General features: G+C 36.2%; 2 protein-coding genes across 2 annotated transcripts; one reads left to right on the top strand and one right to left on the bottom strand.

Annotated features, from left to right (window-relative positions):
- Positions 1–511: 511 nt before the first annotated feature.
- LOC114540505 lies at positions 512–2,386 on the top strand. The gene has a single exon (XM_028560638.1). It carries the CDS (start codon positions 512–514, stop codon positions 2,384–2,386), a length of 1,875 nt encoding a protein of 624 aa, XP_028416439.1.
- Positions 2,387–2,530: 144 nt separating this feature from the next.
- LOC114540504 (pro-epidermal growth factor-like) lies at positions 2,531–25,196 on the bottom strand. The gene is made up of 15 exons (XM_028560637.1): positions 25,153–25,196; positions 23,571–23,955; positions 20,756–21,144; positions 19,665–19,784; positions 18,338–18,454; positions 16,239–16,358; positions 15,945–16,064; positions 15,431–15,809; positions 13,900–14,279; positions 12,876–12,995; positions 11,943–12,062; positions 9,245–9,626; positions 7,973–8,361; positions 4,320–4,439; positions 2,531–2,598 (listed from the first exon to the last, which is right to left on the bottom strand). The coding sequence occupies exons 1-15, from the start codon at positions 25,193–25,195 to the stop codon at positions 2,531–2,533; spliced, it is 3,252 nt and encodes a 1,083-aa protein (XP_028416438.1). The 5' UTR covers position 25,196.
- Between the last annotated feature and the right edge of the window lie 854 nt (positions 25,197–26,050).

Raw genomic sequence — 26,050 nt, 5'->3', positions numbered from 1 at the left:
ACGCGCGGGAGAGGACTAGCAGAAAATGTTTTTAATTCTTATTTCAAAATGGCAGCCAGAAAATTTTTCTCAAGCAATACCAATCGCAAAATATTTGGATTAGGGACAAAATCAGGGACAATTTTTAAAATCTCAACATTTTGTGCAAGGCCTCTCAGCATGGGCTGTGCGATTATGCAGAGGCATAATTAACAGCGCGCGCTGTTTATTATTAAATTATCAACAAATTTAATAAATTGAGAAACTTTGTCTTACATAGTGTAAACAAAATAATGCATGGTATGCATCTATTACCTTTGCACTTGTAAAGCTAAAAATCGCCAATAACCGCATGCGTCGTGTTTTTATGTCAGAATGTCACTATTTTGGGACTAAACGTCCCAAAAAAACCAACTTGATCAGAATTCCTTGCCTACCAATGAATCCCACTCCCAGACAAGTCGGTAATTCCATCGATTCGACAAACCAAAACAACACCCACTATGTCCCTGCTTTTCTCTTATCTAATGTAATGTCATTAGCCCCAAAAATTGATGAAGTACAAGATGTTGTCCGACGCGGAAACTACCAATTCATTAGCATAGTGGAGACTTGGCTACAGAGTCATATACACGACAATGTAGTCAATATCGAAGGATATAACCTCATCCGCAGAGACAGAATTAACGGCCAACACGGAGGCGTTTGTACTTATATTGAAAATACGATCGGTTTTGAGTTAATAGAAAACTTAACTAATGACTTGTTTGAGGTGTTATGGATCAAAATGCTGATGCCCAGACTGCCGAGAAGATTTAATAGCTTGGTCGTCGGGACCTTATACCACCCCCCAAGTGCTGACGACTCAGCAATGCTGGATTATTTATCCAACTGTCTCTCTACATTGGAATCATGCTATCCTAATTGTGGTTTTATTATTCTGGGCGACTTTAATCAGTTAAATATCAACCGATTAAAACTAAGCTATAACCTACGTCAACTTGTTAACTTTCCAACACGTGGCAGAAATACTCTTGATCTCGTCTTGACAAATCTTTACGAATACTACGATCAACCGGTAAAGTATGCACCATTCGGTCTCTCTGATCATATGTCTGTAGAATTTAAACCAAAAGAACGATGTCAACCCCAAAGAGCGCAGAAAAGAGTGGTGAAGAAAAGAGATCTACGTCCGAGCTCCCGTCTTGCATTCCGTAAATATTTGGAACTGTTGGCATTCCCAGCATGTTTTGACAAAGCCCCTTCTTGCACAGAAAAAATCTCCCTCTTGGAAACCATTGTAACTACTGGTCTGGATTATATTCTCCCACTGCGCTCAACTACATCTCGGTGTAATGAACCTCCCTGGATGAACTCAAAATTATCATTATTAATTAAGAAACGCCAGAAAGCTCTTAACCAAGGAAATATTACCCAATTCAAGTACTTGAGAAATAAAGTAAACCGCAAAAGGAAAAGTTGTCGTGCGAAGCATTATGAAAATAGCATTCAACATCTTAAAGAATGTAAACCATCCTCTTGGTGGAATGAGGTTAAGAAGCTCAGTGGAGCAAAATCTACTAGCGGAAATAACGAAGAAATCCTTAAAGCCTTAAGACCTGATGAACACCTTACGGAAACAGATAAAGTAGATATTGCAAACGAGATAAATGATTCTTTTCTTTCCCCAATGGCTGAATTTACTCCTCTCACTCCAGAGAATTACCAAGATCTGTTATTTGGCGCAGCTAATGATTCTACTGTCACAATTGCTGCAGGAGACGTATTTAAAAAACTGTCAACGCTTAATCCAAGGAAAGCCCACGGCCCTGATGGAATACCAACATGGGTGTTAAAAGAGAATGCTGATTTATTGGAACTTCCAGTCAAAGAGATCCTAGATAGTTCTTACCGCGAATGCCGTATTCCACAATCTTGGAAAGAGGCCGACATTATTGCTATCCCTAAAAAGAAACCCATAACTGACATTAATAACAACCTACGTCCAATATCATTAACACCTATTTTATCAAAACTGGCCGAAGAATTCGTGGTTGAACAACACCTAAAACCTGCGGTATTAGCCACAATTGATAAAAGGCAATTCGGATCCATCCCGAATTCAAGCACTACGTATGCCCTTATCAGCATGTTGCATTTTTGGAATAAAAACACGGACGGAAATGGCTCTACAATCAGAATTATGCTTTTTGACTTTCGTAAAGCTTTCGACATGATAGATCATCATATCCTCGCACGAAAACTGTTAAAATACAACATCCCAAAACCTATATTGCATTGGATCTTAGACTTCCTCACTGATCGCAGTCAGAGAGTTAAACTTAGCGATGACTGTTTTTCCGAGTGGAAGGCTGTGCCAGCGGGTGTCCCCAGGGGACAAAATTAGGCCCTTGGCTTTTTAATCATGATGGACGACCTTGATGTTGCTGATAACAAGAACCTTTGGAAATACGTAGACGATTCAACTATGTCTGAAGTCATAAATAAAGATCAACCTAGTATAATGCAAGCGTATGTCAACGAATTCTCTTCAAACCAGAAGTGATGGTATGCAGTTAAAAGAGTCCAAATGCAAGGAACTTCGAATAAGTTTCTCAACTGTAAAGAGAGAGTTTGATCCTATTATTATCAACGACAAAAACATCGAAGTAGTCCAGTGTGAAAAACTACTCGGTTTAACCATCTCCGACAACCTCAAATGGAATAAACATATTGAGACTGTATGCAAGAAGATTTCAACTCGTCTATACTTCTTGCGACAATTGAAACGGGCAAAGTTACCATCCAAGGATCTTCTCTTGTTCTATGTTACTTGTATTCGGCCGGTTGCTGAATACGCGTGCGAAGTATTCCACGATTCCCTTACAAAATACCTGTCAGACGATCTCGAAAGATTACAACGCCGAGCTTGCAGAATAATCCTCCCCGAACATTCGTACGAGGATGCACTTAATCAACTAGGTCTCTTGTCACTGTTCGATCGAAGACAAAATTTGACCGATAAACTTTTTCGGCAAATTGTTAATGATCCGCAAGACAAATTACACCATTTATTACCAGCATTAAATTTATCTGAGGCATCTCTGAGAGAAAGAAGAATATTTCAAGTTCCAAACTGTAGAACATTTAGATTTAAAAACGATTTTATCAATTTCAACTCTAGTAAATACGTATAATATATCTGAGACACTAAATAATGTAAATAGATAGTTTTACCAATTGAACCTCCACTTTTATGGATTTTAATAACATAGATCATACTTTTTGTAACACTTAAGGTTTTTCAGCCGGAGCCTATTGCCGAGGCTGCAAGTTTTAAGTCAATAAACCATCTATCTATCTATCTATCTATCTATCTATCTATCTATCTATCTATCTATCTATCTATCTATCTATCTATCTATTGTTCGTACAATAGGTACCTAGTCGGAAACCCTATAAAATCTTCATCCATTTTCAGAGGGTCATCAGTTTATATATTTATTCGAACACAATAAATCAAGAAATGTGCACTTTGCATTTTCCATCGTCTTACATTAAAAAAGTTAAATTGTCATAAAAAAACTGCGTGCGTGGTATTTTTTGCTAAACCGAGTGTCGCCATCGTTGTTCTCGAAATATGTCCCGATTGAATTTACTTTAGACAAGTTTTAGAGCCCCATTTGAAAATAGTTTGAACAAAAAACAATAAACAGTCAACTTATTGCTTTTACCAACATATTTTTTGAAATATTGAAGCTACAAAAAATAACTGCGCGCGGGGTCTTTTTCCTGAGACGTGTCGCCATTTTCTTTCTGAAATATGTGCCCATTAAATTTACTTTGGACAAGTTTTAGAGCCCCATTTGAAACAGTTGAAACAAAATTAATAAACAGTTAACTTATTGCTTTTACCAACATATTTTTTGCATTATTGAAGTTACAAATCACCAAGTAACTGCGTGCGTTGTCTTTTGCTGAGACGTGTTTCCATTGTTGTTTTCGAAATGGATTTCTACATGAGCCCGCGAAATATGCCGGCCGTATCACGGAAAGCGCACGCGAAAACAATAGCGTTTCCAGTCCCTGTCTGTCGACCGATTTTAATCGCCAAGTATCAAACTGCTTTGATTTCAGTCTGCCTTTCGATTTCAGTCTGCCAACAAAAATCGCTTTAAAATGACATCGCACACGCAAAGAATTAGTCGGTCGACTAAAATCGTACGACAAAAATCGCGACGTGTGCGCCTGGCTTTAGATTCAGAAAGTACTATTTCTATTACATTAAAACAGTTTTTGTTTGGTCAGGTTTAATTAGTTTTTAATTCTGAATACCGTACCTTGGCAATATGTTTGATTTCCAGTGAATCCAGTGTCACATGAACATACAATGGTGCCAGGAGAGTTCGTACATGTCGAGTTCGCAGGACAGGTGTTATTCAAAGAACAGTGGTCCTTATCTAAAAGTAAGAAAATTACCCAGAGGCTGTTTAGATATTGGGCACAGGCACCCGAGATTGAGCGAAGTGTAGGGTGATTTGAGGTTTGAAATAAGTCTTTATGAAACTAAATAAGCTAATGCTATTGCTGGTGTGATATGCTTATTTGTATAATTATTACATAGGTTTACTTCATATATACAAATACGTAATTTGTTTATACTAAACGTTAGAAACAAATTTACCAAATTTTTAACCAAACTAGGGATCCAAGGATAGTGCAAAGTTTTCATGCCCTGTAATACCTAAGCAGCACGTTTTCCCAACATAAACATTTTGACTTATGGCAGTAAAAATATAATGAAATAGGTTAAACATTAATCAAAAGGAAATAACTCAAAGTACTCAAGTTACGTTAGTCGCGGATACCGGTATTGTCACTATTAAATTATAATTTTAGTTGCCCATGTAAACCGGGCGCGATTTTCTCAGTTTAGTCTCTTTTCTTCGTCAAACAACTGTGACTACATTCACTACATTTTATGATGGCAACAATTATCCGTCATTTCATAAGAATAGCCAAAATAGTTGCGTTGTAAATAATGTAAATAAACCGCGGTGCATATTATATGAGTGGATACTTCGACGCGTAAATCGATACAAAACAATATACTTATAATCAATACTGTATACAGCCAAAATGATTTGATTACTGCACAAAATGCCCGTTTTGTATAGCATCATTTATGTACTGTATGCAGAATACAAGGTATCGACTTGCTATCGACATAATATATATTCGTCATTCGTGTAAGAGATTAGAGATCTATCAATACATAAACAACACAGCGTCGTTTCTTTCTAACCTCTTATGTAGCTCTATTTATGGAATAAACCTTCCAAATTATATTTGTGTCGAATTGAATGCTCGTAATTCATAACATAAGTTCATAAATTGCGTAGATTCTCAAAGAATTGCACGATTTTTACGCCCGGAATGTTTTGAAGCAATGCTCGTCGCTCCTTGTTTCTTTACATCGTGAATAATGTTGAAGGCTCGACGGCGCATGCGCAGTTGCGAGTTGCGACCTATAGGAAAAAAATCGGGTGTTCCGGGGGCAAATCTGCGCAAATCCCTTTGAAACAAAACCCAAACCGCGGAAAAGCAATGCTTCAAAATTTACAGTAACGGTCAAAATTCCTCAATATTTTGCAAAAAGGATTTAGCAAAAGGGATGTAGTAATAAATAAAGCAAGTTAAACTGATTTAAAAACTTTAAATTACTGATCATATACAAAAAGGTACTATACGAATAAATCAATCTACCCCCCGTAAAGTTTACACTATGACTGACTGACTGTCTGACTGACTGACTGTCTGTCTGACTTACTGACTCGTTTGAATTTTCGCCACTCATCACAATACTGCAAAGTTTCTCAAACTTTGCACTAAAAACAGAAGAATGAGCAGAAAATGACCAGTTCAAAAATTTGCATACAATTTACGTGCGTCATGACGGTGATGCTGTAAAACTCCGGCAAAGTAAAAATACTTTTTACATAGTCCCTTGATATAAAGCCTATACACAATAGATTTCTATCGTGTGATATTACTTGAAAGTTACTGGGATTTCCCAGCGCATAGCTTATAAACACAAATGAAGCATGGTCATTTGCAACTCATCAGTTGCAATTGGACCAAGATGGGAAAGGCTAAAGAACACAGCCTAGAACTTAGGCAACGTATAATCGACTTCCACAAAATTAAACGGGATCGTCTTTGGGAGAAATTTCGAAACGATTACAGATTGGCCATCTGTTGCTACAATAGTACGCAAATACAAAACCGTTGGGATAATTCACACCTTACCACGATCGGGAAGAAAACTATTGTTATCTGCTACTGCTGAGCAAAAATTGGTTAGGATGATTCGGAGCAACTTTATCCTCACCTTCTAACCAAATAAAAAAGATATCATCAATATACCGTAGCCACACCCATGATTTTATCTCCTGTTGTTCCAAAAATCCCGTCTCTATCATGTCCATAAAGATACATGCATACGGCGGGGAAAATTTAGTGCCCATGGCCGCCGAAGTTTGACGATAGACATCCGAATTAAACTCAAAAATTTTCTTTTTAAGGACAAATTCCGCCAAATTAGTAAGATTTTCTGATGACACTTTTGTGTTCGCAGACCATCATCGTGTGGGATAATGGGGTAGAGACTCGTAACATCGGCCGTAACGATGCATTTTCCAGAAGTTTACCTATTTCTTTCAATTTATAATTATCCAGAAAATGCCCTGTATCTCGAATGTAAGATTTCCCAGCTCTCATAATAGGCTTAAGATGGTGGGCTAAAAACTCAGAAGCCTTTTTTGTTGGAACCCCACAATTCGAAATGAGAGGACGTCCTGGCACATTAAGTAACCTTTTATGAATCTTAGGTAGCAGATACAATCTACCTACCGTACACGAATTCTTAAAATTGTACGAAAAATACTTAAGTTCATTCTCAGAGATGTTTCTCTGCTTGTGAAGCCTGTTGAATATATCATTGCTTCCATTACTAATTACTAATTTCGTTGTAAACCTTCGTTCCCCAGACTACCACGCACGACCGTTCGTCTGCTAGTTTAATAATTATACTTTTATCCTCTATTAACGTTTTCAACGCCAAGTTGCCAACCACTCCTTCTTGCTAAGATTAAATTTGTGGGTTTTCTTAGGGACAAACTCAAACAATTCTTCAATTTGATTTAAGAACAACTCCAACGACGGACCGCCTTTTGGATTAGTACCCCTCCGGGTTGATTATTTAGTTTACTTGATGAAGATATTAAAGCCGAAACGTTGATAATGATTTTGTGATTGACTTATAAATGGCTTTTTGACAGGTGATTGCCTTATCATATTATAGAATTGAATAGAACATTCACTTCGTCTCTTTAGATGTGAAAGCAGTTAATTCAAGAATAAATGTATTGATTGAATTTCAAGATTTAGTAACACAACAATGGAAAACACATTTGTGAAATGCATGGAAAAAAGAAGCGAAACATTGTTGTGGTCGGCTCTTTGATTTCTTCGATTGTGGTAATAATAATTGGTTAATTTTTTCAGTAATCTGGCAACCTTGATTATATTCCCTAGATATGCCCACTTATCGCGCGCAACCGTCATTTTGAACCGTATAACTTATGAAATTAATAATTATAGAGTTTTACATTAAATGTTTTGATTGAGCAATAGCTTCTATTTTCCGAAATATTGAAAACGAGATGTGAGCGAAACTTATTTTTTAAAAGACAAAATATGCATGCATGCATGCACAAATCATACTCAGCGGTAGTGGCGTAGCCACCCTGACGATTTTGTCCTTACATGTAAATTTTGAGTTATTAAAATCATTGATGTCTTCAGAATTTCATTGTTTTCACGGTAGATGAACACCAAAATATTAGCATAGCGGGACAAATCGTCAGGTTGGCTACGCTATTGATCGTGCAAACGTACAGAAAACAATGAGTGACCTTCTGCGGGAACTTACCAAACACAACAATTATTCGTGTTGCTTCAGTTGAAAGTGAAATCGTAGTAGCCACTGTATCTGTCGATTTATCATATTTATCAATTTGTGATGTTGTTGTATCGAGGATATAATAATATCCATTTCCATCTGCGATGTCCACAGTTGTAATACTTCCTGATTGATCTGTTCCTATCTGTGAAGTCTGACCATCGTACGTTGTTTTCAATATCTTGTAATTTGTCTCAGAAGTAAATAAAATCCAATATACGGTTTTATTCACGATATCAAGCGCAAGATGAGTGCCTATTTCAGTGACACCAGAGTCAAGAGTTTGATCAGTTCCAATAGCAAGACTGTACCGGATGAGATTTCGATTGTTCGTAATATCAGTGGTGAAAAATATTGCTCTAAATGTAAATTTTATATTAGGTGCAAGCGTATATAATATTATCATGTTGAAAAACAAAAAGTTGAACAACGTTTATTCAAATTAATTATTCATTTTCATCTGAAGAGGCTTGATACGATCATAGAACGCTTCAATTTTCGATATATCACATTGCCAAATTATAAGAATGATTGCAACAAGTGACGAATATTATCAGAAAATGTTGTGTTAAGTTTAACTTAAGTGCTTATAGAACATGCCGAAGTCACTATACAGGGTGTCTAAAAAAACGAAAACTATTAATAATAACAATAACAACAAGAAGCCTAATTTAAATGTAATCATATTCACAATTACAAATTTTTCGTACTTAGCATTTTATAAGTTGCATTAAATCCTTACGGGCTAAAATTCGTGAACAGCTAGGGCATTCAAATTTTAACAATGACCGATTTCAATAGTTGCCGTTTTTTTGAGACACCCTGTAGATGCGAACGAAGAATATGTCCTGCTACGATACTGTTCCGATCCACAACATAACTATACTTATATCGAAATGATCCAATAGCTATGCTTTAAAGAGTTGCTACAATGGCCAGCAATTGTCGTCTAATTCTTTCTACATAGCAACCTTTTCGGGAGAAAACTTTTCGAAATAGCTGCAAATAAGACGTCGTAGTTCAGTGATCTCTAGTCTTTTTCTCAGAAGCGCTACAATAGATTAAGTATAGCCTATAAACCCACTGCGAGATGTCAAGGTTCAAATCATGCCTGGTACCATTTTGTTTTCGAATTGTTTTACGATTTGAACCAGCGACATTACCTTTCGGTTAGTTCTTTGGTTTTTGATCGATTGAATTTTGTAATAAACATTCTTCATAATTAACATGCTTATATTTTACCTGTTATAAGGATCGATTTGCAAATCCCTGAAATCATTGTCTGGTGATACACCAATATCTGGTAAGTCGTTCCCATCATAGTCAATCAATTTAAGGTTAAAATCAGACTTGGTGAGATAATAGACACTTTGATTCGCTGCATCAACAGCAAAGGGACCGAAATTTGATGGTACCGAAACATTTTTCAAATCACTCCCATCCAAATTTGAGTAATACAGTTTCTCACCGTCCTTATAATACCAAAGACGGTAGTTCAGTTCGTCGTAAGCAAGCGTCGCGCTTGGTGTCTTCACCAAGGCTTTAGATTCCCCACCATCAATAGAAACATAGGAAATGTGAGTGGCGTTTGTATAGAAGATGTATTCAATTTCACCTCCTTTGTCTATATTGACAAAACATTTAAAGATTTTAGTAGTGAAAGCTAACAAATAAATAATAGTATATAATTTATGTGCAAAGATTTGTATTGGGTTTAGGCGGATCAATAAATATAATTAAATTAAAAAATGAACGAGACTGATATTAATAAATTTAGTAAACTAAACTGATTGTATTCTAGAACCAATTAATGCATGGATACTGAAATATTTGCATCGTGGGGGTAAAAATATTCAATCTAACGTGGCCATCTTGCGAGTCGACGAGTCTTTTCATCAGAATATCCAAGCTACACTTATGTACATTTGTTTGTTTCAAGTTTTTCGCAGTGTTTTTTGAGAATTTGTATGCAATAAAAACCGCTGGGGCCGTTTAAAGGCAAATCTTTACATCATATTTTTTGAATCGCTTGTTTACATAGTTGAATATCTTTCTCCATAATTATTTTCTGGTCTGACAAAACCCATATTTTGTAAAGATTCTAAAATGAACAGCGGCTCAGAAGCTCAGAATCAAAACGGTGGATTGAAATTTAACCCAGTTTTATTATAAAGGGTGTCCCAAAAAAAACACGAAAACTATTGAAATCACCCATAATAATGTAATTGTTAGAGTTTGAATGCCTAAGCACTCTGCTGGACCCACAATTGTATAAATGTTTGCCATACTACCTTTTATGCATTATGCAGTAAAATTTGTTTGTACCCCTTTGTCGACCTTTGTTGAAAAGCGTTTCGCAATTCCGTTGTACTTTGGGTAAGCGTATAATTTATCACAATAAAAACTGTTGTTTCGCGGTTAGCTGTACCATTTTCTTTCGAAGCAATAACAAGGCTAATTTAAATACACAATTTCAAATTTTTCGTATTTAGCCCTTTATAAGTTGCATTAAATCCCCACGGGCTAAAATTCGTGAACACGGCATTCAAATTTTAACAATGAGTGATTTCAATAGTTTTCGGTTTTTTTAGACACCCTGTAGTTGTTCAAACAGGTAATTTGAAACACGTGTTCATCATTTTGAGCATATGTTAGGGTTGATACCGGTGGAATGATTGGTTTGTTGTGTTATGTATTTATATTTAAGAATTAGTCGCCGAAGGCGAGGTGATTACAAACATAGTGAATATAGACTTGAATATCACTGAGCCTGAGATCACTAATTGTTTTAGTGTAATTTCAGTATTGAAAAAGTTTACTTAATATCGATAAAAATACTTATTATATTCATTTTGAAATCAATGGTGTTTCTTGCAATCTGATTGGTTAAAAATAGTGTGATAAATTCCCAAATCGCACTTTGAGCATTAATCACATTTTTTATTCATTCATCATTCATCATAAGCCAATAACATTGTGAAGCTCTGCACCATAATAACCTATCAGATTTTGTATTTCAGTGCAATTATCCGATCAAATTACAGCGGAAAAGGGCACAATTTTTTTTTAGTTTGAATTTTTAAACCCCCCGCAAAATTCTTTGAAAAAAATATATGAAAATCACTCACAATTTACGCCGTTTACGGTTACGGCACGGTTCTTTCAGCCAATAAATCGTTTTGAATTTGTTTAATTTTTGTGTGATTTCAAAATGGAAATTACACTTCCGGTCGTGCAATTTTGATGTGAAACCAAACTTGTGATTAAAATCACGCATTTGTAATCATGCGTTGGATTTCACACCAAATAACACTCCAGTGCCATTTCCATTATAAATATAAACAGAGTTTATACTGAAATTATACTAAAGACGTATAGGTGAAGATATATGTGAACTTGTAAGTGTTATCGGAGTACCCCGCGCCAGCGATGTAACTGAATACCGATGTAACCGTTTACACTACACTGAATTTATTGGCACGGCACGGCTAAAATAGGTCCCGTGCCCAATTTTATTAGTACTCAGGCTACCAAAACAAAGGCCGGGCATAGATGCAATGGGCACGGGTACCCATTTTAGCCGTGCCGTGCCAATAAATCGAGTGTAGTGTAAAGCCCCGTTTAACACTACACTCGATTTAATGGCACGGCACGGCTAAAATGGGTACCCGTGCCCGTTTTATCTATGCTCGGCCTTTGTTTTGGTAGCCTGAACACTAATAAAATTGGGTACGGGTACCAATTTTAGCCGTGCCGTGCCGATAAATTGACTGTAGTGTAAACGGGGCTTAAATGGGACTTAAGTAGCTATCCTAACTTGGACACCCGTAACTTATTCACTCATTCGCATCTATCAAAAGAAGAAAATCGCACATAAAATCGCAGCAAAAATGTAAAAGTGTAAACGGGGCTTAGTGTGGGACTGAACTCCAAAACTCACCTATGCAACTTCTTTTATTTCCTTTATATCCAGATAGACACTCGCAAGTGTAAGAACCATCAGTGTTTGTGCAGTTTGCATTGTAGCCACATGGATCACCCTGGGTACATTCATCGATATCTGCCCAAATGAAAATGATGAGGTTAAGTTTGATTATTGGATATTTACAGGGTGAGTAAATTAGCCGCGAACTTCTGGCTGGAATTTGACAATACCCATGTGTACAATCAACAGGACGTGGTTAAATAATGCGAAAAGGTTAAACCGGTTGAACTAATTCAACGTGGCTCGTGTGCTATATAGAAAAACGGAGCTTAGAAATTAGAATCCATTTTAACTCCAAAGGGAACAAAGGTTAATTAGGTTAATTAATGGGGGTTCACTTATTAGATATGCTTCTTATACCCATGAGATATTTTAGGCAACTTCTGTCATATTGCAGTTAATTTGAATTTCTAAGGTGTCAGTTTTTTTTTTACTTGCCCTGTATAGCATCAAGTGAGTCTTTTTGTTTTCTATTTCAAAAAGTGCACGTACGTATGCATTGGGCATTGAAAATCCGCGTATTGAAACAAGATCAACGCGAATAGACAAAAACGTGATTCACCCTGACTCAATTAAAAAAAATATATATTATTATATTATCATCTTCCACTTTTGTGTTTTCGTCAAAAGATTTAGTCTGGAAGACGATAGATCTAATAGCTATTGATAGAATCCATCATACCGTTCTAAGCTTCAAGCATGCACATTTTAAAAATACTTTTTGGAGGTCATCTGCAATTCATCAAGGAAATGAAAGAGATAATCTAATATCCTTTTCTACATTCGAGCTACTGTTTTTTTCCTGTATATAACGCCATTTCGGACCTTTTCAGGTTATTCGATATTCTCGCATTGATCCGCGAACAATTTATATTAATGTCTGCGTACCTTCACAATTTGTTCCTATCCCAGTATAGCCTTCCTTGCATGTGCAGAAGTAACTTCCTGGCGTGTTGGTGCATGTCGCATTATCATGACAATAACCGCCAACACAACATTCATCTAAATCTGAAAAAAATAGTTTGGATGTGTTGCTTGATCCAAATTCATAGCCCTTGTAGCACATGTCTCATGCAAATAGGTGAAATAAAACTACAGCCAGCTAATCACTCAAGCAAATGTGGAGAAAAACAAGTTCCAAAAATATTTTTAAACTCAAATCTGGATCTTCAAGATGAACGTTTGTTTCAGAATTTGTTTTTTGTTGTATTTCATTCAAATTACATACAATTCAGGCTTGGGTAATTCATTCTCGTTTGCACTGAGATTATTCTACAAGTATGAAATGTTTAAATGTATTTTAGTAGTTGACAAAAGAAAAAACAAAAAGATGTCATGTTTCAAAATGAAATTTCGTTGGGCGCAATAGTATTCACTTTTAACGTTTGGAACTGTTTTGAATTAGTTTCTTCATCTAACATCCCCTTAAATCCACAGAGATAACTCCTCCACTACGGCCAAGTTGCGAAATTCCGAGTCCGTTCCAAAGTTCGCAAATTCATTTCGAGGTTCGGAAATTCGTTGCGAAGTACACGCCCAACATTCCAAATATGGAGTGTATTCAATAATTTTACGATGAAAGATCAGCTGAAATTAACTGTAATTCGATGCTCGTAATTCATAACATAATTGTTCATTAACTGTGTAGATTCTTAAAGAATTACTCGATTTACGCGCCGGAATGTTTGAAAGAACACTCGTCGCTTCTCGTTTCTTTACATCGTGAATATTGATCAAGACCCGTCGGCACATGCGCAGTTTCGAGGTATAAGAAAAAATCGGGTGTTTCGGGGTAGCTATTTTAAACTTCCCATGGAAAGGCTGTCGAGTAGAATAGAAATTTTATATCCATTATTTACAAAATCAAAACTTTTCATAGTAGATACTGAATTTTTTATGAAACTTTTCTTACCTTCAACAACAGTTATTTCTTGTGGTGAATCACTGAGGAAAAATGAATCTTGGAAAGCAGCAGTGGGTCTGTCAAACACATCTATACGTTTCCTTGTGCTATCCATTACATAGAAATTATCTTTCCCTTTTGCAACGTTTACTGAACTTGTTGTACCAGAGTAGAACTTGACTTCCGACGTTGAACCATTGAAATATGTTTTCATAAGAGAAAAACTATCACTAGCAGCAATATAATCAATCCAATAAATAACTTCATACTGAGGGTCAACTGTCAGATATTTTGGTGATGTGTCGTTATGGTAAACAACCTCATTTGTGTCTTTGTCAAGAAAATAGCGAACAATGTCGCCTCTGGTAGCGTCAGCAAATACAAGGGAGCTAAAAAAGAGACATTAATTCAAATTAAAAATTTGTGGTAACACCGCTATAAGCATGCAAAAAAAATGTCCTCACAATTTCATTATGACAATCGCAATATTCATCAGTTAAATTCAATCATTAATTTTTAGTATGCGATTGTATTTCTATAGTCGTTCGAGTTCACCCAACTAAATAGGGATAGTATTCCCAGAGCCGTAGCAAGACCACTTAATAGACCTTTTCCCTTATAAAAAAATCGCTTCTAAGCAGAGCGATATCGCAACTCAAAGTTGCTTGATAATCAACTACCGTCACGCATTACGCGATTGAAGCTAAGAGGGAAACGTCTATTGGGGGAGAGCCGGAGAGGTGTATCTTCAAATATTCATCAATAGCGTACAAAAGAAATCATCCGGTCGTAAGACCAATATATGAAAATACACTACAATGGTTGTCGCTATGCACGAATTTATCAGCCGTACCCAGGCGCTTCGAATAACTATAAATATAGGCAAACTACAGCATTTTATATCGATCAGTAAAGAAGCTGAGGGAGCGCGCTAAAAGCCTGGGGCCTGTTGTTCAAAAGCCGGTTAGCTTAACCCAGGGTAACTCAAATTATCACATCACTTTTTTTAATCGCTCGTTAATGAGGTTGAACATGTTTTTTTATAAATATTTTGTGGATCAATAAAAGTCTTACTTTGTAAAGTCTTGAAACAAATAGTGGTGCAGACGCATACAAACCAAAACAGCGGAGAAAGATTTAACCCAGGTTTAGCGCTAACCCAGCTTTGAACAACCAACCGACCCCTGCAGTATAATAATCCCCGAGCCGGTGCGGAGCACAGTGCGAGGGAACTAATTCCGCCCGGAGATTAGGAATTACACCCGGGACCCGGGAGAAGCGGAATCCAAAGTCGCCTCAATTTGGACCATGGACGTTCAATGGTATGGTACTTGTGCGCATGCGCGAAATGCGAACGAGCGTAGACTGGTAATCAGCAACTTCCTGATTGATTGAAATAAGAATAAAAAATTTAGAATACACTACGTCCACAACAAATTTTAGCGGGTGTATCGAGAAAAAGGTAAAACTGAAAGTCAAAAGTAAAATGTTAACCAAAAGAAAAGTTTTTCATTCATTCACGTGTTAATTATTTGCGCACCTGCTATCCGGATCACAATCCAAGTCGACAACATTAGAAATATTGGTTGGATTAAGCCCCGCTGTATTTCCAGTATTCAAGTCAATAACATTTAGTGATTTGAATAGTTCAGTAACGTAGTAGACCTTTCTTGCTATATGATCTACTGTAAAGCGAAAGATGGTCGAGAGAGATGCTATCGTGGTTGCATTACTTCCGTCCAGTTTAACTGTGATAAGACTGGTGCCATCGTAGTAGAGGAGTCTTTTAGTCCCAGAATCATAATTCAGTTTCACGTTGGTTGCTGATAATATGGTCACAGTCGTGTTACCGTCAGAGAATACGCCTTTGATAGCATCGGTTGTTGCATAGTATAAGGCATCGGCTTGGCACGTCAACACTACCCAAATTACAAAAAGACTTTAAGAAGTGGCCATGAAAACCGTACCTATTCTAAATTTTTCCGAGGATACGCACTAGATTACGTGAGAACTATAAACCCCGGCCCTTATGACAGCTAAACCCTTGTGATTACCTTCACAAAATAAGCCATCACCACTGTAGTTTGCTTTGCAAACGCAGTCGTATGATCCATCCACGTTTGTGCAAGTTGCATTTGAATGACACGGAGCAATCGTTTCGCATTCGTTGATGTCTATATTCGATATAATTGTACGACGTTAAGCGTTTTTTTTATCAAATTGTCTGGGAATTTTGCGATTACACAGTTGCGAGTTAATAGAGTTCGCACTTTTTTAAAAATGGATTGGAAAATCCTTAAAAACCAGTTATATACGTAAGTAATGTTCGAAATATTGTCGGAACTTGCCTGTGCAATTTGTTCCGTTCCCTTCAAACCCAGATAGACACTCGCACGTGTAAGAATCACCGATGTTCGTGCAGTTCGTATTAAAACCACATGGATCACCCTCCGCACATTCATCGATGTCTGTCGAATTAAAATGATCGTGTTCTAATTAAATTTTTAGATATCTATAGTATCTATACTGGCTTTTCATTCAACCGCATTAAAAACTCGCGTATTGAAACAAGATCAATGCGATTTGGCTGAATGCGCTTTCGTTAAAAGAATTAGTTTGTCAGAATATGAAGTCAAACAATCTGGCGTTTACTACAAATTTGAAATAAATGTTATCTGCTTTTTATTAGGGTTAGGTTAACCTAAAAATTCTGTTTTTAGGACGATACCACAAAGGCTGTTTTCGCCTGCAGAAATCAGGTGTAAAATGACTGCGATGATGTTCGTACCAGTTAAACGGTATTGCGCATAATCTATGTTTCATGAACTTTATTATTGGTGACACGGGGAGGGCGTTGCGGTTCGAAAATCACGCACATATAGCCCTTTTCCACAAGACGAATTTATTTGTGCGAACGAATAAAAAGTGCATGGGAATCGATTATATTTTTTGACGGCGAAACGTGAGTGATATTGATAATTGCAAGATTGCATTTCTTGGTTTTAGATTATAATTATTTTCCAACAAACATCTAGATATCGCTTCAGTAGCGTAGCCAGCCTGTCGATTTGTCCCGCTATGCTAATATTTTAGTGTTCATTGACTGTGAAAATAATAGATTTCTAAAGAAATGAATAATAATTATAATAACTCGAAATTTACCTAGCGGGACAAAATCGTCTGGCTGGCTACGCCACTCGCTTGAATTCTTAATGTTCAATGTAGTATAAAGTTCTTGATGCAATATAAAATTTAGCATTCCTAAACATCCCGTGGTCAGAAATCATAATCTTCAGACAAGCAATTTTTTTCAGATTTTTCGATTTTTTTCTTGCTTTCCCGAAGCGAAGATTGAAACCCGAAATTGTTCTTAGGTCGTTATGAACAACGTTTTCCGTCGTTAAAGTATAATTGAGTTCTATTTTCATTCAAGATCAGCTTTCTGAAATGGCTGGTTTTCGATCTAGAAAAGGAAACCTGTTTCTATCCCTTGAAGTAAATAATCTAAATTTAGCTTGTTCACACTAAAATTGATATACACTTAATGTATGCTCCAGAGGGAAATAGTGAGTTTTGTTATTGCAAGAGTCTGAATTTTCGTCTCGGGAAACATTGAGACTCGAGGGAAAACAAAATTCACTATTTCCCGAGGGAGTGTACATTAAGTGCTCTGTGCTTTGTTATACTGTATAGGAACAAAAACATACATGTTACGCAACAATTCTATTTAAAAAAAAACTATGAATGAACCAATCACAATCAAAATATACAACACCTATATAACAATATTATTTGTTTATACTGGCTAAATTGATACTTGTAGTCCATTTTATTGTACAGGGTGTCTCAAAAAAAACGCAACCACTTGAATATGCTGTGCAAGAACATTAATACAGCTCTAAAGTGCACCTCTTGGAAATGCCAATGCTAAAAGTCATTTTAGCTGAACTATTGTGCAAACCCGAACAATATTAATATTCTTGCATACGTAAGTGGTTGCGTTTTTTTTTTGAGACACCCGGTATACTGCTCTGGGGCCGGTTGTATCACGCCCGTTCACCTTAAACGGTGGATAAGTTCAAAATAGAAAGCAAGTCTGCCGTTTTGTTCAACAAGCGAACTAAATGTTTTTGACCTTAATACAAAGATACTGTTTACAACTACATATTCAGTGCATAATGTTCAAGTTGACTCAACATTCAAGAGAGATTTAACAGTGTTATTTAATTTTGACATATCCGCCGTTTAAGCTAAACGGGTTTGATACAACCGACCCCAGGTTAGAAATACGGCAGGTAACTGATGAAATGGACACGGGCACCCATTTTAGCTGGGCCGAGGGTTCATTTCATAGGCGTACGAGGCGGAAGGAGAGAGCAGCTCGGGTCCACAAAACGTGCTTATTACCACAGTTCCGGCAAAATATAATTTTTTAGTATCAACTCACCTATGCAATTTGTTCCATTTCCTTTATATCCAGATAAACACTGACAAGTGTAAGAACCAACAGTGTTTGTGCAGTTCGCATTGTAATCACATGACCCGTTTGTACATTCGTCGATGTCTGGCGAATCAAAAATTAGGGTAAATTAAACAAGAACAAGGCGAGAAGGCGTTCAATTATGCTACGACCCCAGGATGCTACGAAAATATGTTGCTTTCGTAGATCTACCACAGCTAACTAATTTAACAGAACAAAACAGTGAAAGCAATGTATGTGAAATAAGAAAATCATAATCGTTCAAACGAAACACTCAATCTGCTCAAAAAGGTATATGCGTCAAATTTTAATCTATTGAAACATTTTACATCGTATGAGAAATGCCAAAATAGTAACTACATAAGTCTAAACGACAAAATACTTATCTCTGAATATCTTCTCTGAACCGCAGTAGTTGTGAATGTGATTGGGTGTTCTGAGCCCTCACGATTTGCGATGAATAATAAATACGCTAGCGCTAGCTATACAGGGTGTCTCAAAAAAACCCCAACAACTTCAATAATTATGCAAGATAGAATATTAATATTGTTCGGGTTTACACCATAGTTCAGCTAAAATGGCTTTTAGCATTTTAAATGAAGGATTAAGAGCCATTTTCAATTCCCAGAGGTGCTTATCTATTGCGCTTTAGAGCTGTATTAATTAATGTTCTTGCATATTTAAGTGGTTGCGTGTTTTTTGGGACACACTGTATTATTTGGGGCTTCAGTAAAGTATTATGTTCAGTGGCGTAGTTAGCCTGATGATTTTGTCCCGCTATGTAAATTTCGAGTCTTTATAATTATTCATGTCTTTAGAAACTTATTGTTTCCACAGTCAATGAAGCCAACATACAGGGTGTATCAAAAAAAAGGAGACCTTTAGAAATCAAGCTATTGTTAAAATTTGAATGCCTTTTCAATTGCATTTGCACAAAATTATGCTGAACCGTAGTGCGTGAAATATTGATGGCATGCATGCATACATTAGAAAATGAATTGACGTTTGTACACAAGATTGTCTGCTCCTGGGAATTTAATAGCATAAGGAAAAATAACGACCCAAAAATATTCAAATGACTAAGCACACCCTGTATTACCAAAGCGGGACAAATCGTCAGACTGGCTACACTACAGATTATGTTTCCGGATGGATTTGTTTTTTTATCACACTGAATTTTTCTTAGATTCAGAAATTTTTTTCTTCTTCAATAAATTAAATACGTTTTTCTTCGGTTTTTTTTCAGATCGGAATTGTGTATGATTTTTTAATTCATCTCCAAAATAACGTATACCTTGGCAATATGTTTGATTTCCAGTGAATCCAGTGTCACATGAACATACAATGGTGCCAGGAGAGTTCGTACATGTCGAGTTCGCAGGACAGATATTATTCAAAGAACAGTGATCCTTATCTAAAAGTAAGAAAATTACCCAGAGGTTGTTTACATTGAGAGATTGTTACGAACAACCACATGCTATTTCTGGGATCTTATAGTATAAAATACATTACGCTTCGTTTTGAATCTCTGTTAACTTTTGAAACTCTGTTAACCCTATATATCTAAAAACAGCTAAATCAAGAATCATATATTGCATAAATTTAATTATAATATGTGTATAGAGATTTATGCACAGCAGAATGAAGAAATAAAAATCGTATTTCACTGTGTAAATTAATTTCATGCAATTTGATTGGACGTACGATGTTTTTCACGTGTGAAAAAATGCCATACACGGCTTTTGATTGGACGTACGATATTCTTCACACGTGAAAAATTGTCGTATGTCATTTTGGCGGCAATTTGTTTACATTTTCTTTCAAGATGGCGTCGAAATATAGGAGTGAGATTCAAAATATAATTCTCATATTCAAGATATTTTTACATTCAGCACATTCTCAAATCTTTCGGAAAGAATGTCTAACTTCTATTGAACAAAATTACAAAGAAACTGAACAGTAATAAATATGTTTTGAATTGTTTTTATGCATAAAGTTTCGATTTTGTTGCTCGCTGTGTTTTTGTATAATAAAGCGTGTTGTTGTCAAATTTGATCTCTATACACATTTAATAAACAAATTACTTCATGGTTGGCTCGTTTGTACGATTTTTACTATGCACTCGTTGCGAAGTATCGCAAACTCACTCGTTCGTATTGCGATCCTTCACAACTCGTGCATAAAAATCGTACGCACTCGCCAACCATGAAGTAATCTCTATATATTATTCAAAATGGAGGTTGCATGATGAGTGGGCAATATGATATTTCTGGCTATTTCGTAAAATTTTCGGCGAATTTTGTTTTCGATTAAAAGACAAAGTATTCATTCGCCTAAAAATCATACTAACCTAAAACCATGAGCAACTTTTCTGCGGGCACTTACCAGACACAACAACCATTCGTGTTGCTTCAGTTACAAGTGAAATCGTAGTGGCCACTGTATCTGTCGATTTATAATATTTATAAATTTTTGATGTTGTTGTATCGAGGATATAATAATATCCATTCCCATCTGCAATGTCCACAGTTGTAATACTTCCTGATTGATCTGTTCCTATCTGTGAAGTCTGACCATCGTACGTTGTTTTTAATATCTTGTAATTTGTCTCAGAAGTAAATAGAATCCAGTATATGGTTTTATTCACGGTATCAAGCGCAAGGTGAGTGCCTATTTGAGTGACACCAGAGTGAAGAGTTTGATCAGTTCCATCAGCAAGACTGTACCGGATGAGATTTCGATTGTTTGTAACATCAGTGGTGAAAAATATTGTTCTAGGAAAAATAAATAATAAATTAGATGCTAATGATATACTTTTGTTCAAAAACAAGAAGATAAGTAACTCATTTCAAACGTATAAACATATAACTGAGATATATCTCATGAGCTTAACACGTCCTTTTCTTGCACCCAGAGTCTTCTGTGTTAAAAGGGCGCGGTACAACGCAACGAAGACCCTGTTGAAGCTCATGACGTCACATTTCGCCTGAAGGGTTATAACGAAAGTGTCATATTACATGTTTCCACTTTCATCTGTCTTACTCCGGATTTCCCCTTGTTGGTTCATATCGCGTTTTTATCTTGCTTAGAATTTGCGGTTCTTAATAGTTTGTACCAAGAAGGTTCTCTGTCTTGAGAACATGTATCTTAAAATGTGCGTTTCGCCAACGGGTTATGGAAAATCTTTGATTTTTCATCTTGTTCGCAAGGTCCATTTTACGTGGCGATTTGCTTCTTTCGTGGAGATTGAAAGGTATTTGTACGGCATCAGTTTTTCCATCGTATTTGTACGACATCGGTATTCGCCCATCGGTTTTAAATATCAAACGTGTGAAGACTGCACAGGATAAAACCGAAGTCAAAGAAGATGATGTTAACATTGATTTCTGGATTTGCGAAGAGCAAAAGTTGTGCGATGGTTATTACCACATTGTTTTCACTCATCCAGAGTCATTTATTTCATGTAAACACGGACGTGATTAATTGTTGAGCGTAAAATACACCGATATGGTTGCAAATGTCATTGACGAAGCGCATTGTATATTAGTGGCGTAGCCAGCCTGACGATTTAGTCATGCTATGCAAATTTTATGTTATTATCAGAATGCTCCAATACCTAAAAACTTTTCGGAAGTATACGAAGTCTCCTTGGAATGGCGAATTATAGCGCTAAGTACATTCCCAATTTTGCCACCATAACAGCCCCATTACGTAATCTAAGTAAAAATAACACGCCATTTACGTGCACAGATACCCACCAAAACGCCTTCTATCAACTGCTCTAGCCTCAGCACACTGTATGCATGGCTTACTTTGATACTGTTGATGCAAGTCCCGTTAGCGTATCAGCTATTTGTCTCAGAAAACAAAAGAAAAGGACGAAGAAAAGATCGTAGCGTATGCAACTAAGAGCTCTGACTGACGTGGAAAAACGCTATTCACAAACTGAAAAGGAAGCTCTGGCTATCATTTACGGAACACTTTGATTTTAATATCTATACGAACATGAATTTATTCCAATTAAAGAACACAAACCGCTGGAAATTATATACGGTAGTTTAAAATCGAAACCATCAGCATCGAACGCTGGGTACTATATTACAAATCCTGCAGACTACCTATCGAGACATCTAGTATCTAGCAGTCGTCAGCAACAGAAAATGACAGAAGAACATTAGATTTTGTTGTACGCCAGTGTACCAAAAGGAATGACTCTCAAAGAAGTTGACGCCGCAAGGCGTAATATCACAGTTTAATATTCATTTTTTGTAAACTGAGTGAATTTTATATAGCAACAACGCCACGGCAGTGCCGTTATAGGATTTATTGCAGAATCAAAATGGCGGCAACAAACAAAAAATTGCCGAACTTAGTTAAGAAGAAATTAATGTAATTATAGATAAATCCACACCGAAAAATACTAAACGGGCAACCGGTTAGGGTGTTTTAGTATTTAAAGGTATGCATGTGTTGTTTATTTAAGCTTGAAAATGATATAAAGTCTTTACGAGTTTACTCAAAATGAATATTAAAAGCATTAAAGCACTCTTTGTTTGTGTATTATCGGGTTTTACATGCACTCGTTCACAAACAAGGAACTCGGAGTTCAATACTGCATTCGGCTTCGCCTCGTGCAGTATTGAACTTCTCGTTCCTTGTTTGTGAACTCGTGCATGTAAAACCCGATAATGCACTCACAGAGTGCATTAATCCTTAAATAAACACTCGTTGTTCCGCGCTTAGCTGTACCAATTTCTTTCGAAGCAATAACAAGGCTAATTTAAATTTAATCTTATTCACAATTTCAAATTTTTCGTATTTAGCATTTTATAAGTTACATTAGATCCTCACGGGCTAAAATTCGTGAACACGGTATTCAAATTTTAATAATGAGTGATTTCAATAGTTTTCGTTTTTTTGAGACACCCTGTATATAGAGAGAGCGTAGATAACACTGAGAAAAAAACATTAATTTTGTATTGTTGATTATCATTAAAATTAATAAGAGAATATTATAGCACTCATTGGGGCTTCTTTCCTGAAAATATTCAGCGGCTATGGCAGCATGACGATTTTAATTTTGGCTCTCTATAATTATTTTACTTTTAAGCTTTTATAAATATTCATTTAAATCATTTAAATTTATTGAAACTTTGTTAGAAATATGCATTCTTCTTCATATTTGTCATCCCTACTATACCTGTTATAAGCGTCGATTTGTAAATCCCTGAAATCATTGTCTGGTGACACACCAATATCTGGTAAGTCGTTCCCATCATAGTCAATCAATTTAAGGTTAAAATCAGTCTTGGTGAGATAATAGATACTTTGATTAACTGCATCAACAGCAAAGGGACCGAAATTTGATGGAACCGAAACATTTTTTAAATCACTCCCATCCAAATTTGAGTTGTAAAGTTTCTCACCGTCCTTATAATACCAAAGGCGGTAGTTCAGTTCGTCGTAACCAAGGGTCGCGCTTGGTGTCTTCACCAAGGCTTTAGATTTTCCACCATCAATAGAAACATAGGAAATGTGAGTGGCGTTTGAATACAAGATGTATTCAATTTCCTCTCCATTGTTTTCTACATTTGCAAAACATTTAAAGATTTTAGCAGTGGAAACAAACAGATAATTTGTACTGTGTACTAGGATTCGTGATGTATAGTGTTTACACTGACAGATCAATAATTATAATAAAATAAATTAAATCAATGAGATGTTAATAAAAGCGAAAAAATAAATAAATTTCTGCTATCTTGCGAATCGATGTAGAGTCTTTTCTTCAGAACTATCTGACTATACATTTGTTTATTTTAAGTTTTGCCCATGTTCTTAAAGACTTTGTATGCGATGAAAGCGTCTGATTGTTTGTTTCGAACTGGGTCGCTATTATGAGTAATTTGACAAGCTGCATTTTCATCATGTACATAATTATTAGAATTGCCGGATTACAGGGGAAGGGGGAAGTCTGGATTTTCAATAGGCTAAAAATTGCGAGAAAGATAGTTGGTTTTTTCCGAGATTTCTAAGGTAAACAAGGTTATGAACAAATAATACCCTGATCGTGAAAGGGAGTTCAGACACTTCCATGCAGCCACATACAATTTTAATATTTTTGTGAGCCGTGCCCTTGACCGGATCTGGAATGATTAATCAGGCGCTGCTTGTTAGGATTGGTAGTGGTTGAATGGTTGGGTTGTTGTCTTTGTATGCGCACAAAATGTTATGGAGATGCCTTGCGCCGGCGAAGGATGAAACTGCTCTGATACCAGTTTTTAGGTGGAATTTTGCGCGCGGAACGGACTTTTTTACTGTCTGCGCGCTTTCACGCAGAACTTATGTGAGAAAAACTTTGCTCTGCGCCCAAAATCCCGCCAAGTGGAAAACAGGCTTTATATGTTAAAAAGCAAGCTCATAGCAGTCTGCCAATATGTAATGGATTATATGTAATTATTATACAACACAAAAGTATTAGGATCACACAGTAGTGTTGAAAATTGAAATGGTCATTTTATGAGCCACAGCAGTTTTAGTTTTTGATGCAAAATAAAAGGTTTGTTTCACATTATTTTATTCATGCGATAGCCACTTTCTCTTGGAAAAATTCATACGAGAACTCGTCTACCAAAAGACGAAAAGTCTTTGGCAGATATGCAAATAATACTAATCGAATCTTATTAGTTCAATTTCTAATAATTTTGTATCGTGACTCCAATTAATTTGGATCCAATCAATAAATTATGATTAAACCCTGCTTTGCGTGGTTTAACGTAACTTACCTAAAGTGAACAAAAGAAAGTAGAGAAACCATTGATTACCCATAAGGAGTATCGATCAATTTTATTTCTAACAAAAACAAAAATGTAAACAATCAGAAGTTTATATGCTTGTGGCTGAGCTGGAGTGTGCTAGGCATTAAGTCCTATATACCATGCAGAAAGACGATCTGAAGTTGCACATATAATATGTCTAAACTGCCCAGAGATTGTTTATTATTCAACACTTTAAAAGTTATTGATTGGTATTACCTCAAACTCGAAAATGTCCAAATTTTGTTAATGAAAAATAATTTTGTATAACTATGACCATTAGGAAAAGGATCGTTCCATCCGGATATTCCAATAAATTTACACTGCATTACATGATAAGCCTAAGTTTTCAGATTTGTTAAGGAATTTATTTTTATTAAGGAATTTGTAATTTTTTAGGGAATATATAATTAAATATTCTTCAGTATCGCGGCATGTCAAGCGTTGGCGTTTTAGAATGTTCGGTGAGCCGTTGTATACAAAACGTCGCAGTGTTTAAACTCTCTTGAACCTTGTAACACTCATTTCACTCTGATGTGCTGGTTCATTAATATTATTGTACGCGCCAGCCGTTGCCGTTACAGTTGCTGTTGTTATATCCTATAAGGTGTCTATATTAGTTTCGCCGAGAACCAAAATTCCAGACTTTTTTCATGATAAAGGACGACTAAATTTTGATAGAAGTAACAAGAGGGAAATAAACCACGAGAGCTAGAAAGAGTGTACTTAAATTAGTGCAAATGAAAAGTTTGGCGGCGAAATTCTGAAAATTGCTGCAAATATAGCAATGCGAAGTCGGCAATTTTTTTACTATTTATACGTTACCTGTGGAAATACGTCGGGGAATGTGTTATGCACTTCCGGCCGT

The sequence above is a fragment of the Dendronephthya gigantea genome, unplaced genomic scaffold (assembly GCF_004324835.1).
Source record: "Dendronephthya gigantea isolate DGI-Jeju-01 unplaced genomic scaffold, DenGig_1.0 000237F, whole genome shotgun sequence".
NCBI lineage: Eukaryota > Metazoa > Cnidaria > Anthozoa > Malacalcyonacea > Nephtheidae > Dendronephthya > Dendronephthya gigantea.
Note: the sequence above shows the minus strand (reverse complement) of the source record. Positions and strands in the feature narration are given on the sequence as shown.